Source organism: Xiphophorus hellerii, chromosome 4 (assembly GCF_003331165.1).
Source record: "Xiphophorus hellerii strain 12219 chromosome 4, Xiphophorus_hellerii-4.1, whole genome shotgun sequence".
In the NCBI taxonomy this organism is placed as follows: domain Eukaryota; kingdom Metazoa; phylum Chordata; class Actinopteri; order Cyprinodontiformes; family Poeciliidae; genus Xiphophorus; species Xiphophorus hellerii.
This window is the reverse complement of record NC_045675.1, coordinates 14,141,906-14,159,765: the sequence shown is the minus strand read 5'-3', so window position 1 is coordinate 14,159,765 and position 17,860 is coordinate 14,141,906. Positions and strand designations below refer to the sequence as shown.

Here is a 17,860-nt window from a genome sequence, read left to right as displayed (position 1 = left end):
TCTTTATGACTGAGAAAGCCCTAAAATATGGCATTGAAATACAATTACACAAACATAATTAAAATAGAATTTTATTTAAAAATACAGAAAAGATTTTAATTCAAATTACAGCTGTGCTTGGTACAACCTTGAAAAACACAGTTGCTTAATGAAGTGCAAATACTCGCATTTTGAAAAAATAAATCTGTCTTGAAAATAAGAGTTCAGTAAGTATTTACAAGTACATAACTTATTTGCATCTGCACTTTTAAAACAACTAGATTCTCAAACTACAACTTTTGGTTCTGATGAAGCAAATTGTTGCATTTTTTTAACAATCCACTACTATTGGTTTTGTTGTACTTTTCAACTGAATAAATTGTTTGCAATCATTTTAAAAGAAAGAGCATCAGATACATAATTTTGTAATGTACATAATAAATTATGTGCATAATTTAATGTACATGATTTATTATAATTAAATAAATTAGGTATAAATGTGATCATTTATCTCAGCATAGACTATGACAGGAAAATAGGAAATCAGCATATAATTGGTGCTGTGTACATTCTTCAAATTGTAAGAAAGAAAAAAAATCACAGTTTATAAAAAGCACCCAAAAAAAATAAAAAATAAACAGTGAATCACTAGGTACCAAGCTGGTAGTTCAGTCCATAACAAATGCTTAGCCCGTTTCTTTGACCGCAGTTTTTACCATCAAGGAAATTAAAGCAGTGTCTGACTTTTACTGTGAGGAACTCATACAAGCCAAGTCATGTCTGTCAGATTAATATGCCGTGTTCCTTGGCATGGGATCCATAGAAATTTCACTTTTATGCACTGCTTCATACTGTCTCTGCTCCTTCGAGGAACAATTAGATTTTCATTAACTTAAATCAAACACCCATCATTCAGATAAAAATCAGTAAACCATAACAACTGCATTATAAAGCTTATCCACGGCTCATAAATCCCAACAAGTTAGACTCTACAGTTGTGTTTATGTCGCGAAATATATCCACATATTTCAGTGTTCCTCAGAAGCAAAATAACCTCTGTACTTCTCTCTAAAAGCAAACACTAGACCTACCAAGACCTACACTAGAGGGGTAGATCAAGAAAGGAACCAAAAACTAAGGTTTTATAACTGGAGTAAGACTTACTTTAAGAGATTATCGAAAACAAGCAAACAAACCGCTCCCCGTCCCAAAAATATGGTTTGGTCCATACTGACATGTTTTAACAGAAATTTTTTCTTTCCTGAAACTTTCTGTTAAACAGTGACAATGTTTTCATTTTCAGCAATTTTATATGGAAAAGCGTCCAATTTTCTTCACTAACTCCCGTACACTAACTCTTTGGGAACTATTTCAAAGTCTTAAAGTTTAAAAACATATTTGCCACATCTCTGTCAGGCTTTAAATCCCACTGAAGATTTGTGGACGACACTGAACATGATGCTCAGCAAACCCACCTCAAAAAGAAAAGTATAATTGCAGAAAACATTCATACTGGACGAAAACTGGTAACTCCAAAAATTTAACTTTTCAGTAAATAAAAAAAATGTTTCTTACTTCTACGTTAATTATAACAGGAAAACCCAAAATTAAATTCATGCTTTTGCACACTTTTGAACTTCCATTTTGTCTATGTAGGGAAAAACAGCTTCATAATGGAGCAAGAGGTACAAAACCACCATTATAAATCTTATGATGTAAAAATAGATACAGTATTATGATGTAGATGCTACTTATAAATTAAATTTTAATTTCACAGTCATTATCTTGCATTGTTATATATATATATATACAATATATATATGTACTGTATATATACTGTATATATAATTTTTTTAAAGATTATCGTCGAACACTCCCAGGTCTTGAGCTGAAACCCAAAAAAAAAAAAAAAGAGTTACAATGACATGGTTTTTGTGAAATGGGTTCAGAAAATTATTAAAAGTATCAGTTCACATGGATTACCCAGGATACGGAGGAGGTGGCGCGTCGTGTTGTCCACTTGCTGAGATCGCCTGCTCGTATGAGGGTAGGCCAGGAGGGTCTTCTACATCCAAAGTTGGCCCGGATGTTGGAGAGAGCGCAGTCTGTCTGGAGACATCGTCCAACCTTCGCATTATTAGGGAGGCATTGCTCCTCCTAGGATGTCCTCGGATGGAACTGTGAGGAGAGGCAAATGTTTACATTAGGGCATACTTAGCGCAACAAGAGAACAAATTAGAAACTGAGTGTCAAACTTGGTCATAACGGAACACGCATTTATGGCTGCAGATTTCGCAAGAGGCATAGATGGAGAGTTCAAACAAACAGAAATCCCAGTTATGTGCTAGTCTAACTTTTCTCTTTGCAGGTCAAAAGTCAATAATTTTATGCTTTTAAAAAGTGACTGCTTGATGTTTTTCTGTGAGACACAGAGAAAGTACACTGTTATTCTGAAGTACTTGAAGATGTGAAGATGTGTTGTGCTTATATTAGAAGATCGTGTTACATAAGAGTCAAGTTTGTTTCTTCTTGTCAGTCGTATAGAAGAAGCCTTCTTCACTTAAATTTTTCTCTCAACATCCAAGCATTTAACCATAGTTTAAATCCATTGTGGGTCTGGTATTTGCGAAAATCTTCCTTGAATCTTAATATCAGTCTGTTTTTTCCTTTTCAAATATGTTCGATGTGTTTGAGATTAGTGTCTGTTTGGAACACTGAATCATGTCCAAATATGCGTCAAATGTCAAAAGAAATCGATCAGAATGTTTTTTAAAAAAAAACAAACAAACAAAAAAACAAAGACAAGGCCCCAAACTGTATCAACTACCAACATAGCAGTGGTGGTAGCATTATGCTGTGGAGCTGTCTCATTGCCAATTTTACTGGTGCATAAAGTGGATATTGTATCTAAAGACCGGTTAAATTTCTAACTACTTGACCTTACCAAGTGTGGATGAAGCTGACTTACCTTGGACGACGGCTGAAGCCACTCTTAAAAGTGGATCGACACAAATACCAGATCAAGATACCAAGAATAACAACCACCACTCCAGCACAGATGAGTCCCACTAGAAGTCCAGTTACATCCACCCTTGAGGAAGTCCCCACTGTGTATTGACAAAACCACAGAAAGTAAGAATATATATATATATATATAACAACTATATAACTTAAAAGCTGAACAGGACATTGTTCTAGCTTGGAGAACTCATCTAACTTGTCTTTATGTACAACTGAAAGTTATTAGCATTTATCCCCCAGATCAAGTAACGAAGGTAATTATAGGATTGATTAGTCATGAGAAAAACATGTGAAATCAGCTTGTGATCTGCACTGACAAAACAAATAACACGCACATCAAAATATGCAAAACATTCTGCCGGTTAAAAGGCTGCTGACAGACTAGCGCAGTGACACTACGCTGACCAACAGGAAACATAGTTGCCAGGAAGAGAGCTGTAAGTCAAGTCTAGTAGATCTTATTGGGATCCTACCTAAATATCCTCTAATGGTAGGTGTAATGTTCAAATGTACAACCTCTAGTTCATTCAATATGTTTGACAGCATAAACACAAGTAATATTTTTTTTGCACAACTGGATACCCATCAGACATTAAGGGGTTAAAGCACATTACCAAAGATAAATGATTAAAACACCAGTGTAAACATACAAAAACGCTGATAAGTTATAGGAAAGATAATGCCAATCTTTTATTGGCATTATTGGTAATTATGATTATTGACATAATGTAATGATGTAAATTCACCATTTTACATCATCTAATATTCCTATCTAATTCCCTATCAGACGCAAACTTCCTGACTGAATGGAAATAATTAAAACATTCTTAAACTATAAAGGGGTCTGAAATTTTTATCTTAACTCTACATGGCTTTACATCAAAACTCTTTATTTGTAATGCAAGACCTAAGTGAGCTATACCCACTTTTGGACTGATGTTGCAAATTTGCCTCAAACCACCACAAGCTAAGGTGGATCATGTATTACACATACCAAGAATCATACTGGAAACATTTTGCTGACATATAGTGGTCGATATGGTCTATAGTAATTTAACTAATATGCATATTTAATACCCAATTTAAGATCTATTGTATGTGCTACACTCAAATGACCAATCTTAACTCAAGCCAAAACAGTAATAACATAATATCCAAAATATTGACATTAATTATTTTTTTCTTACCTTTGGTGTATTCTTTCCAAAAGGCATCCTAAAAAAACACAAGCAATCAGAAACACTAACTAGAAAAGACACTTTGATAAACAGCCCTAAGTATCAACACTTAACTGTTTGTGGTATGTTTTCAAAGACTTCCCTTGCTTCCTCATAATTGCAGACTTCTTCCCTACACTCCCTCTCCAGGTTGCCAGGAACAAACATTTCAAAGTCAAAGCGATTGGCCAGCAGATGGCGACCCAGGAACAACTTCGCGTCTGACTCACCTACAAACACTTTGACCAGATACAAACAAGTTAAGAAAGGACATATTTGGAACAAGAGCCAGGCCACAAATAAAGCTGTTAGTAGCCTAAAGTATGTCTCACCTTGATCTTCTGACACTTCATTTTGGGACATTAACTTCCTCGCAGAGGCCGGGTTTCCAGCGCTCAACAGCTGAAGGAACACGAACAGACCGAATAACATGATGAATCCACGTACGAACTGTCCGTAAACTGTCTGTCCTTTCACACCACAAACACTGCTCCCAAACGTTTACAGCGAAAAATAGTAATCACAATCAAAGTTATTCATTCTAAAGTAAAATAATAACAAAAAACGCAGCACATATTAATGTCCAGAGTTCAGTAACAACAAAATGAAAGTTATCGGAGGGAGCGGTAGGTGGCCGAAGCTGTCGTTCGTGACGCTGATAAAGGCGAAAATGGAAACGTCCGATTTCACTCATTAAAACTCCATTCTGTGTCTCTTCCCTATAACGAACTTCAACTCCTAAACTGAGTAGCCAAAACTGAGGTTAAAGATGAAACCAGCTCCAAAGACTTAACAAGAAACGACTTGTGTTACTTCCCAGCAGGTACGGTTCTGTAGCTACTCCGAAACTGTAGAGCAAGGCTTTACCTTTACCTTGACTACATTTCATCAAGGTGAACGCTAGATGGCAGGAGAAACACACCGAACACACCACACCGCTAATATATTAAATACGTGGGATTAAAATATGTCCTCTGACTAAGAACCTTATGATACTTTTAAGCTATCGCCCCACCCAGGGACAAATCATATTTTTGGCTTTAATCACACATTTCTGTTGTAATCTTATGTAATCGAGCCATTAAATGTCTGGCATCCTAAAAACTATTGTTTTTGTAAAAGAAAAGAAAACATATGCCAAAATAAATACCTCTGGTATAGAAATGCACAAAGTTAGAGATCTAAATGAGTTGGTGTAGTGTATAAAATAATACACAGTTTCTCAATTTTAAAATGTAAAAGGTGCTTTCTAAGAAACTCTGCCATGAGATTACATTGAGAAAGTTGCCTCAAGGTAAGTTTTCACTCAAGTTATTAGAAAGTTGTTAAGCCTGTTCAGCATGGTCTCGTGAAGGATCATTGCGTTGTTTTCTAAAAAGTGTGAATTCAAATAGCATATGATTCAATGTGAATCATGCCCTGGTGTTTACTGTAACCTGACACCAACATGGACATCCGAAGGATGTTTTGGACTGCTGTGGTTTGGTAGCACTTTGGAACCATTGGCATCCCTAGCAGAGCTGTGTAAAAGCCTTAAAATAAAATATATATATTTTTTATTTTTATCGTTCCAGTAGCAGGTTCAAACAAACATTTTGGAATCTTCAAATCTTTCATTTGTGTAAACCTATTTAACAAGGTTCACAGCACCTTTAGTAGAAAAACAGACCCACAGCTGTGGACCTAAGATCCTCCACCATGCTTAACAGAGGGCATGGTGTGCTTTTCCACATATTTATATATTTTTTCCAAATCAGATCCACCTGTGGTGTTTTTGGCTGAAAAAGCACAATCTTGTTCTCATCCAACCAAAGCATACAGTTCCAGTAAAAGTCTCAGTTCCACAAACCTATATACTAGGTTAACATTTTTACACATCTTTTCCAGGTGTGCCAATATAGCATGTAAAGCACTGAAGAAAAACATTATGCAAAGATGTATCATTGTTCAATTGAACTTTAAATGCAGTGACAACTTTGAGTCCAGAATCTGTTGTTACCGATTAATTCCCCCTCTTCTTGTACCTGATTTTTTTTAAATACAGTATATACAGTATAAATATATAACATTCTCATGAGTTATCTTTGAACATGTGGCTCAATTTTATGCAGTGCAATTCATCTTGTTGTGTGAACATTCTAATGAGTACATGCATTAACTTTCCCCAAACAACATAACAGTTTTATGCCTTTTATACAGTATACTGTAGCATCTTTTGAGATCCTTCAAGTCAAAGCACTTAATCTACTTCAGTCAGCATTTTCATAGCTGTTTGGCTGAATGCTGCACTGTTAACAGCTTCTATAGCAATGCTCTCTATACAGAAAACTGTAAATTAAGCTGAAATAGTTGGCAGGATTTAGGGCAATCCTCCCCTAAGTTGATTAAAAGAAATGCATCTTGAGTAATAGTCTCTATGTTTCTCTATGCTTAAATTTGGTTTGGTAACTATGGAGATATTTGGGGTTTGTGGGGCTTTTGGTTTTTGTTTACATATCTATGTTATCTAACTGTCTTCTGGTTGGTGCTAATTGAAGTTCAGTTGGAGTCCCACTTCTGTAGTTGTCTGCATCTCTTAAGTACTGAAAGATTGTTTATTTATGTGGTATTGCAAAATAATATGTTACTGTAAGATGAGCTGCAATAAGTTTCGAATGATATTGTCTTAATGCATAATAATTAATGGTAAATACTAGTTGATGGGAGAGAAATGTCTGTGCTTATTGGTGTTATAATCATCTGCAATAAATTAAATCTACCAATGTTTCATTCTTAAAGACTGCAAGTTTGGCTTTATTAGATTATGACCACACCACTCACTTACTGTAAATGACCTCAGCTTTGAGCAAACAGGGGTCGGTTAACCAGAAATGTATTTATATGTTTTGGTGGGAGAGAACAGATCATCCACCAAAACACACCTAAAACACAAGTAGGAAAAACTGCAGAAGTCATCTGAATCAAAGCTGAAAAAAAAATATAGAAACTGAAACCAAATCTAAACTTGAGCTTGAGTCAAAAGTAGTTTCCATCTGCTCTGCTCTCTTCCTTGCAGGTCACTATGATGAGATTGTGCTCCAGAGAATGTGTTTTGTGATTTACACCCTGATAGTGGGTGCTGGTCTGCTGTGGAAAACTGGACACAAGTGTGCAGTGAGATTAAGCAGACCCCTGAAATGACAGAAAAATTTACTAACAGATTGTAGTAGTGAATGGCACTCCAATGGTCTAATTAATCTAAAAGAAATACTTCAGTGTCTGGACTAAAATACTAAAACTGCAAATCAGTGGCATCGGAGACGTCCAACATTGGTCTACATCAATTAAACGGAAAGTTTAGCTGTCAAGGAAATAAGCACGACGGATGAGAGCTGAGGAGTGCCAGAGTGCAACGCCAATAATCTGCACTTTGTCGGTCACTGCTGATTTCATCACTGACCCGGAGGAAAAAAACTGAAACAAATCCCTTTTACACCTAATCTCTATGACATAAATCATGAGATTAACATCATAATATGCTAGGGGCCACCTGAAAATGGATTATAGTTCTTAAGAAATTAGTATTTAATTTACAAAAATGTGAAACAGCTCCAATATATTTTTCCCATTTCACTGACATTAAACATATTGAAGAGACATTTGCTTGAATGACCTCTTACTGACGAAACCTGTATAGTATCTAGTCCAGTTTTTTTGTTTTTTTTTATCTCCATCAGTCCAAAAAACCCAAAACTCTCAGGGCCAAACTTGGCAGCAACATGAAGAAACGGCTTGAAATAAAAGTAGCAACATCTTTCCTGACACCATTTTCCTCCCCAAACAAGCAAACTGATCTCTACTGTTCCTTAATCTTTCTAAAGCCAGAAGTACTCAGAGAGGTGATCTGATCACACTGTGCTTCCCTGTGGCTCTACAAATTATTTCTCTGCTGCATTTGTCAAGTGGCTCACTTCTGAATTAAAGTGCTGCATAGAACAACATCTATGGTTGAGGTCGAAGTAAAGCCAGTCCAACTTTTCTGACCAGATCACTGTGTTAGGAAGAAATTAGGTTTACTACAGTGACAGAACCAACATGCTGCTGGTTGTGTGTGACTGAATCATTAACCGAAAGGGCCTGATCAAACTGATAGCAGTGAGGTCAGACATTTTGTTAAAACCATGTGGTTAGAGGCGAAGGCAAACACTTTCCACACAGTACAGTCTAGTTCTTAGTTTGTCAAATGACCTCCATATACTTCATTCAAGCCTGACTGTTAAGACAGGTCAGGCATGATATGTTTCTCATACTCCACAGATTTTGGATCAGTTTGAAATATTTGAAGAGGTCATGTTGCCTTATGCCGAGAAGGAAATACCCTCGAGTGTTTATGACATCTCCTAACATTGTGATTAACATGGCGGATCAGCCCAGCCCCTCCGGACCTTAATCCAACAGAACGTTAGTAACATGACATCAAGAGTACGGTTTCTGGCAAAACTAATAAATGGAGAGGAATTATTCCAATAGTTCTGGGCAGGAATACATGTTCACAGGGGAAAGAACTTGGATGACTCGACACAAACTGCTGTTCGTCAGAAAGAAACTTATTAATAGCATGATGACTCATAGGAAGACTATATCTGGAAGCATGTTTCAGGTTTACAGAAAATGCTTGAGTTTGTAGAGAAATGAAGACACTTTATTTTTATTTTACAGATGAACTTTGATTTTCCTCAACTTCCACAGAGGGATTAGTGTCCTAATCAAAACATACATTCTTGTGTTTTGATTTCGACAACAATGTTCACCAATAATGCATGGTTTAAGTATAAACTTCACTCGGTATTTTTAAGTACATTTCTTTTATTTTGAATGGAACCGTTTTTCCAATCCTCTAGAATTAGAGCAGCAGCTTATTTGCTTGAAACCTGTATTGCTATATTCCTCAGAAACTATAAAGGGCTGAAGTATATGAACAATGTCAAAGTCAATGATTCAACTGTTTTTTTTTGTTACCAATTCTTTAATTATGGTCAAACTTGTATGCCTTTATAGTTGTTTTTTTGTTTGTTTTTTTTACTAGAAATTGCATAAAAAAATAAATATATCAGCTGTCATGCAAAACCCTTCGGATTTCCAGAACAGAATTTTCAATGAAAGAAAAAGATACTTTTTAATATCTATTAAAAAGTATCACCTAGATAGTAATTTGTACAGTTTGGTCAAAGTCACATAGTGTTTTTGATACTTTTTAAATGTCAATTCATCAGTAACTATTGATCATAGACAGATGAAGCGTGATCAATAGATGATTTTTAAAAAAAACCCCAAAAAACAAAAGTCAATAAAAATGGAAACAAAAGGTTTTGCCCAACAGCAACAACTGAACCATCTATATTTTAGGAATATAACAACTCATGGCATTTCTTTAAACTGCTGTCCCAGACTTTAAAGTTTGTTGTAGAATTATTGCTAGACTGTTTTTGCCACAGATCATTAGTAACTTAATCCTACATTTCTGCTTCAAAAAAATCCCCAAACATTTGTAGTTCTTCATTTCAGTTTTAGGGGGATTGCAGACAGTGAATCATGCTGACTGCAGCTGAGCAGACACTGTATCAACCCAGCTGAACGTTTCATGGTTGCAACAGCAGGGAAGGAGCCGTCAGCACAATGCAGCTTTGACCGGAACATGGAGGGTCATCTTAAGTTCACATGAAAATTGTTATATCTGTATAGATGACAAACTGACCCGCATGCTGAAGGTTATTTCTCACCCCCAGTCACAGCTCATCTACTACACTGGCAAGCTGTCTTGTAACTGGAAGCAGATGTTAAGAGCTGCTAGAGGAGAAGTTCCAATTGGGGACCCTGAATGTTTTTGTTAAAACGATGAACACTATATTATTATTCATTGAAATTAAGAAATAAAACAAATATATATCAACACAAAAGCCCTCATTGGTCACCTTCACTTTTTTATTTGATGAATATAAAAACTGATCTTTTCAGTCAGAGATTCGGTGAAGCAGTGAAGATCTGAGAGTCAGGTCCATGTTGGAGTTATGCAGAAGGGGACAAGGTCTGCAGACTGGTCTTGACGGTTGCTAGGTTACCCTTCCAGGAGCTCAGGGTGTCATACAGCTGCTGCCACTGCTGCTTGCCAAAGGTGCGGTGTGTGCTGTGGCTGAGAGAATGGAGACAGGAAAGCAAGGCCAAGGTCACACTTCATGGCAAAAGCAGGTTCAGCTATGAAAAACATGCAAGACCGTTTCTGTACACAGACCTGAGATCATTTAGGGGCATAATCAAGTTCTGATGCCCCCCAATAATGCCTGATTTTTGCATTCTTTTTATGTATGACGGTGTTGACAAAAACTTGGAACAAATTTCAATGGAGTTGGAAAACATATAAAAATTATTTTTACTCAATTTATTGATACTTTTATAATTATTTATTTGAATACTTATACTTAATTGTCATAATATATTATCTTAGTATTTCTTTATTTGTTTTAAACGATTATAATGTATTGAGTTCTGCTCCAGGACAGGGGATTTTACAGACACCATCCACCTACTACAATGTTTAAAATAAAAAATATTCAGCAAACACCAGGAAAACGTACATTGTTGTGCTCACATGGGCCATGTTAGTTTAGTCAGATATTTGAAAAAATTATATTTTGTGTATATTTCATTCAAATTTTGTACTTTATCCATAGGACATGTTTTGTCCCTCTTCTCAAGAATCACTGAATTGATGAATCCATCATCCATTTAGATGATGGATTTCCTGATCCATCATCTAAATGGATGATGGTTTCATCCATTTAGATGAAAATAAAAACTTTATTTTTTCCCCTATATCTATCCAGGCCAGAAAAAATACCTAAATCAAATTCCATACTTTTCCAGACTGCCAAGAATATTACTTGCTCTCTTGGTTATCAGAGACCAAACATCTTTTTCACAAAGCAAACTGCAGCATATTGCCATTTTAATTCCACATTTTTTCCCCAGTTATTGCTTAAAACAAATACGCTTAACTGTAGACAGCTTAAAATAACCTTTTTCTTCACTAGCTACATACTCATGTTAACTTATGTATGGCACAATATTGAAAGAACTTACCTCACGACAACTTTTCTTTGCGTCTGGTCAATTTTGCAGTAGACCATTTTGGTCCGAACAGCTGGGGGGGAAAAAAAGGCAAGACGAGAAGAAAGGTGATGAGAGAGCAAGAGCTTCAACAAAAATCAACAGGATATAAGAAAGTCACAAAAGGAATCGTCAAGTCCATGTAGATTAACTGATCGGGATGGAAATATTATTTTTTATTCTGTCAGCTATTCGCAGGGGTGCCCAAAGTCGGTCCTTGGGGGCCGGGATCCTGCACGTTTTAGTTCTCTCCCTGGTGGCACCAACAACCTTTTCAGCATGTCAGTGTTCTACTTAGGCCTTCTAACGAGCCATCATTTGATCCAGGTGGGTTAAACCAGGGAGAGAACTAAAACCTGCAGGATGCCGCCCCTCAAGGACCGACTTTGGGGACCCCTGAGCTAGAGACATCTTTAGTATCGTTGGATGTGCCCAACAGTATCGTCTACTGTAGATTATTTTATTGTATCCAACTATCACAGCCTGGTTTATCATTCGTGTTACTTGCATTCCCAACAAACTTTTGTCTTTGATTTTCTTTCTGGTTTATTTTAATCAGTGCTTACACCGATAAGTTGAGCTAGATAAAGTCTGTACATTACCACAAACTGGCACAAAGTTAACCAAAGTTAAGCACAAAATCTTGTTCAAAATTTCCTGTAACATTATTCATTGAGAAGCAGCAGAAAGATGATGCGTCTTAACATCGTAGCATGCATTTAGCAGCTTAAAGATCCTAGCGGTCTTGTCTTTTTCTGTCAGTCAATCATTACGTCTCATTCAAGCGTCGCACTGTGATTCTGTGTTAAACCTACAAACCTTTCGGAGCATCTAAACCCCATACATCACCTTCGAACCTGAAGCAGCCCCAAACTGTAGCTCCCCTTTAGAAAGCTTTTAAAGGTTGAATGAATAATTCGTCACACATACTGACGCTATGATTGTTTTTAAAGTACAGTTTGGATGGAGCTCACCCATTAGTGCAGTCAAACTTGACTGATGCACAGAGCAAACGGGAACAGGCAGGATGCCAACAGGCTGCAGCTGTGGGCAGCTCTAACAACATCCATGTATTTGGGTGTCAGACAGCAGAAAACACAATGTTTTAAAATGGGGTCATATTGCAAGCAGACTGGAGACACGGATCTAAGACACCCTAACTACATTTAAATAGTCTTGAGTATATATTTCTCTGAACTGCGCTGAGTGTTTGAAGGACGTGGATGGACAAGGTTCATTTGAATTTATACCATCAATGACAAAAGCCTCGACGTCATCAGCTCCGATCTGCAGTTCCTGCTGTATGGTATCAAAGGAGATCTCTTTGAATTCCACCGCCATGCCCATGAACGTCAGCAGGCGCATCTTGGCCATGTTCTGCTCGTGAGAGAGGCCTGAGGACCAAAACGCAGGGATCATTAAGCACAAAACAGTCACAGGCAATTACTCTCCGCTCAGGGAGTTTCCCTGTAATAAAGCTCAGGACGTTTAGGACCAGTCAGGGATTCTACTCATTAACAAAAACATCTCTCTGTGTTGGCTGTTTTGAGAGCCCATCCTACACATGTTTTAATTGAATTTCATTCATAATGTAGTTGGGGGGGAGAAAAAAGAAAGTACTGCTGACACAAACATTCTTGGTCTGCATCAACACAAGCAGACACTCTTGGGGAATAAAATACCCCTCAAGAGTTCATTGTCTTGCCACAAACAGAAAAAAAAAACTTGGAATAAATAATATTCTTATTCACATTATAAAATACAAGTACTTACCAAGAGAATCAATAAAGTCTTTGTTACTCTGGTAGAATTTGACATATGATGCTAGTTTTGCACTCACAAAGATGGTTAAAAGCTGAGAAGACAGATGGGAAGAAAAAACGCCAATGAATAATGAGTCAGATGGATTTATACAAACTAAGGTCATTAAGTTTCTGGACTGACATCATGCACTTAAGCTATCAAAGCTCTTGTAAACTGTGAAATCACAAAAGGCACAATTCAGCAAACAATTTTAAGCTTAATTTAGCTCCTGCTGATAAAGCATGACAAAATATTTTTTCGATAAGATTTAAAAAGGAAAGAAGAGATGTAATCCCCCAAATCCTTAAAATGCAACTAATGAGAGATATTGGACGAATCTGTCTTATTAAAAATAATCTACATCCTGGTAGATTATCTTTAAGCACTTACATCATGGATGAGCTCTCCCTCCAAAAAGCGAACAGGTTTCAGGGTGAGCAGGTGGTCAAACAGGAAGGTGTTGGGGTCTTTGAGAGCACGAACAATACATCTGAAAACGATGGAAATGGGTTGGAAAGAGGGACACCGTTTCAAATTTCAACAAGCGTGAAACCAGTTTTAATAATGCACCTGTGAGCATCAACGCGTGCTTGTGAAGCATTGTCCTCTGTGTAACTTCCCAGCAGCTCAACCATCACTTTCGCTGCAGGTTCACTGCAAAGTCGAAAATTAAAAAGGTTAAAGTCCTTTTAACATGCATGTACTAATTCACACAGACGAGCGATGCGCTAAAACACACCATCAACCCACTGAGTAATAAAGCACACACTGCACTGCAACATTGTTACATTGCAACATTTCTGAGTGGCACAATGTGTCAAATTACAATCCTCATCTCAAAATAAATGTGTGCAATACTTGAAAAGCAAAATCTTCTTGGGTGCAGTACTTGGTAGGATTTCATATCAATCTTCAATGCATTCAAATTTCACCACTGCTCTCTTAATATATACTTTTAGCAGCCAAAAAGCTAGTCAAAATGAATATTGTCATGTCCAGCAGTAATGTCACAGTAATATCCTGCATTGCTCCAGTAAAGTAGAATGCATTTGACAATTTGTATTTCTGCATCTGCTGATTTTGAAATAGTCACAAGAAACACCAAATACTGTGTACAGTTACCTTTTTTTGCAGTCCACCAATGCTTCATACACCAGCCTCAGCATTGTGTGCTTCTTCTCTGTGTTCAGGTTCCAGTCAACAATCCACTTGCGTACCTATTCAGCGACACCAACGCGAATCAAGCCAAAGAAACACACCTTTAAACCGACACCGCTTTTAAGATCGAGAATGGAGATACCTGATCAAGGTCGGTGGGGATGAAAGAAATGGCATTACAGGTTGCAGCCACCTTGACGAGGCTGCAGAACACTGTGTACCTCACCGGAGTGTTCTCGTCCATGCCATGGAACAAGTTGCTCAGCCTGAAAAAGCAACTCAAACGTTGACACGGATCTTTCTCTTTTAATTATTGGAAATCGACATGTTTTTTTTGACAGGACTCACAGCTGCAGGCGGAGGGAGGGTCGCTCTCCCTCACGGAACTTTACCAGCTTCTCACACAAACTTTCAATCAGAGCTTCTTGCTTCTCTGGCTCCAGGATTAACAGCAGAGACACGATGCTGTTCATTACGCTCTCAACATCTACAAAGACACAGAAAGCAGACAAACAACTGAACTTGAGTTTTTTTTCTCCTCCTATTAAAATGAAACCAATTTCACTTTCTTGCTAAAAGGTAAAAAGAGTCAGTGTGTGAGACATAGAAGCGTTCTTCCTCACCCACCTTTATCATCATCCTTCAGACAGACATCACAGGCCTCAATGATCTGAGCCAAATCAACATGAAGTCCACCTTCAGCATTCTCCTCTGAGATATCAGCTCCTTTAGCCTTGATGTAGGACCTCAGCTCCGAAGCCTGAAATATTACAGTGACATTGTTAATGTCAAGGATGCTTCCACTGCAGAATATTGAACTATAGGTCCAACAAGAGCAAGCTGTATTTTAGTTAAGAATTTAATAAACATCCTGTTTGTCTATCTATGCTCTGAAATATCAAAATGCTGGAACCTTCTTACTTAGTCTAGTTCAGGAGTGTCCAAACAAAAAAATTATTTAAAAAAAAAAAGGGTTGTTTTCTTTTTTTTACCTGCTCAACAATAAACTAAGCATGCAATATGTTAATTAAAAAGTTTTTTGGGGAGAAGGCGAGAGAAGTATAAATTGTTCCTTTTAGGTTTGATTTAAAATAAAAAATAAAGCCAAACAATTTGTCTAATGCCAACAATAGGGATATGATTTGGTGTCATTCTCTCTCTGTCTGGAAATGCTAAATGAATTTAGCCATGTCTAATAGATTAATTAAGAGCAGACTTGGATAAAACAAAAAAATCTCCTTTTAAATAAAATTTACTAGGTAGATATTGTCTCATTTACTAGGAAATTAAAGAGAATACAAATAAAGCCTGGTTATTAAAAGCAAAACGCTATGCTACCAGTATTTTCTGTTGTAACAAGATTTTAAATTGTATGTAATAAATTTGCCCCAATTAAAAACAAAATGTCTTTATCTGCATCAACCACCCGTGCTGGTGGCCCTAATCTGTGTCATTCTTGAGAAAAGAGTGCTGCACTGTGGACATCTCTACATGTTATATCATTTGTATAATTTAAAACATTTCAACTAAGTCAAACGCCAATCATTTGTGCCGATATCCAACCTGTTTGAAAGTTAGATCACATACATTGTACAACATGTAAAAACACGCAGAGTTAGAAAAAGCCCTGCTAAAGCATTGAAACTACAGCGCCTAAAAGTATTAGTTTAAAGAAATATGTAAACGCCCGCTTAATCTCCACCACAAAAATTATAGTTTGAATTTAGTGACATAAGCTAAAGGGAAACTGAATGAATAATTTTAATGCTTTGCTTGTTTCATTTATTTTTTGCAACTTTGTTTATGTCGCCATGTATGTAGGTGGCTAGCGTTTGCTAGTCAAGCGTTACTTTTCCGACTGCAAATATTTTGATCTAGAATAAACTAAGATCGACATATCTCAACGAAATTCTATGTTACTAATCCAAAATTTAAATAATTACTAATTATTTCTGAATTTGCCAACATACACATCTTTACCATTACATGCTAAGTACGGAGCTAGCATTGCAGGTAGCTAGCGCATGCTAACTTATTTAAATGCTTAGCTTTAATTCTACAGTTAATCTAAACAACGCAGTTTTAATGTCCTCAGAAAACGTAGGTCACACCTGGTCTTCTTCTGTTATGTCGATAAACGCTGGGACGCTCATTTTGGTGATACGGTGAGCCTAGATGATGAAATCCACGCTCTCACCAACTCCGAGATCAGAGCGGAAAAGAAAGTCCAGCATCGCCGGGCAGACTGATGCTCATCCGGGTCATTTTCTTAAAGCCCCAGCAGCCCAAGTACACCTGAGTCTGTATTTATTCACCGTTTTGTCTCCGTCGTTTTGGAGACTTTAATCATGCTACAAATAAGTCGAACTTTAACTTGGTTAAATAACACTGGTGTATGTGAAAAAGTGTTGAGTAAAAAGTAAAAATAAATCAATAAAAAGGCCCTAGCTCTCAAAAAGACTCATCAACTATCCTGGAAAGTTTATTGCATTGTATTTATTTTGTGAAACAAGAATCGAGTTCATTAGTAGCAGTGGTCTGCAACCTTTGTAGACCAAAGAGCCATTTTGCCCCTATTCGAGCTGAGTGAAGAGAGTTGCTGTACTCATTACTGATGTGTAAAAGGAGGAAGAAGCCATTATTCTAAAAGCAACATAAAACCCAAGATTACAGATTGCATTCAGGGACAGTGACCTTAATTTTTGGAGACAAATCCTATACCTGAAATGTTTGACCATAATGATTGTTATCAATATCTTTGGGGAAAAAAGGTGAAGTTTGCCACAAATGTCTGATATATTTTTTTTATAATCACAATCAGTATCCCCTCTGAGTTTGGTAAATATTGCAGTTAGACATGTTAATTTTGTGCATGGTCTCTAAACCCTTGTTCCAATGATTTTTGAATCCTTATTCATTTTTGTCCAGGCGCCATTCTAAAAAAGCACAGCATAGCACCTGCTACTTATAGAAGCTAATGTTATAACTGTGTGACTTACCAAACTAAAGGTATTTATTGCAAATATGAATATACAGTTTACAATGGAACTGATTTGCACAATCCGTAACTATTTACAGCACCTGACTCTTATTGAGCACAACAGAAAGATGTGTCATAGCTTCAGAACACCAGATATTCTGAGGTATGATACTGAAAAACTAAGTGCCCACTATAAAGGTGAGAATTTGGCTCCCTTAACTCAGCATAAGGTTAAATGTGTGTAAAAATTCCCTTTTGCTCTTTATCACTTGAAAACAAAAAAACCTCGAACTTTCTTAATTTTTTTTCAGTTTTTATTCTTCTTTCAGGAAATGTCTCCTCTTTGGAAGATCAACGTTAAATGTTATGGATTCAAGTAGAGAGTCATTCTGTGTTGAGGTTATCATATTAAACTATAGTTCATTTTTGCAGATTAACACAGAAACTGTGACCCAGAGACGGCCAATGTGGACATACTGTCAGTGTCAGAGGGCACGTCTCCCCCACTACATACCCGCTATGTGAACATGTGTTGGGCCCCTGCACCAAAGGGGATCCT

The 17,860-nt window shown here is 36.9% G+C and overlaps 2 protein-coding genes across 2 annotated transcripts; both read right to left on the bottom strand.

Annotated features, from left to right (window-relative positions):
* Positions 1-55: 55 nt before the first annotated feature.
* prrg4 (proline rich Gla (G-carboxyglutamic acid) 4 (transmembrane)) lies at positions 56-5,113 on the bottom strand. The gene is made up of 6 exons (XM_032559934.1): positions 4,550-5,113; positions 4,293-4,456; positions 4,188-4,215; positions 2,948-3,086; positions 1,963-2,157; positions 56-1,867 (listed from the first exon to the last, which is right to left on the bottom strand). Exons 1-6 carry the CDS (start codon positions 4,647-4,649, stop codon positions 1,840-1,842), a joined length of 654 nt encoding a protein of 217 aa, XP_032415825.1. The 5' UTR covers positions 4,650-5,113; the 3' UTR covers positions 56-1,839.
* A 5,044-nt stretch (positions 5,114-10,157) lies between these two features.
* eif3m (eukaryotic translation initiation factor 3, subunit M) lies at positions 10,158-16,579 on the bottom strand. Its single transcript, XM_032559933.1, has 11 exons — positions 16,433-16,579; positions 14,949-15,081; positions 14,670-14,808; positions 14,464-14,587; positions 14,286-14,380; positions 13,734-13,817; positions 13,554-13,653; positions 13,134-13,215; positions 12,611-12,754; positions 11,334-11,394; positions 10,158-10,386 (listed from the first exon to the last, which is right to left on the bottom strand). The coding sequence occupies exons 1-11, from the start codon at positions 16,472-16,474 to the stop codon at positions 10,263-10,265; spliced, it is 1,128 nt and encodes a 375-aa protein (XP_032415824.1). The 5' UTR covers positions 16,475-16,579; the 3' UTR covers positions 10,158-10,262.
* Positions 16,580-17,860: the final 1,281 nt, after the last annotated feature.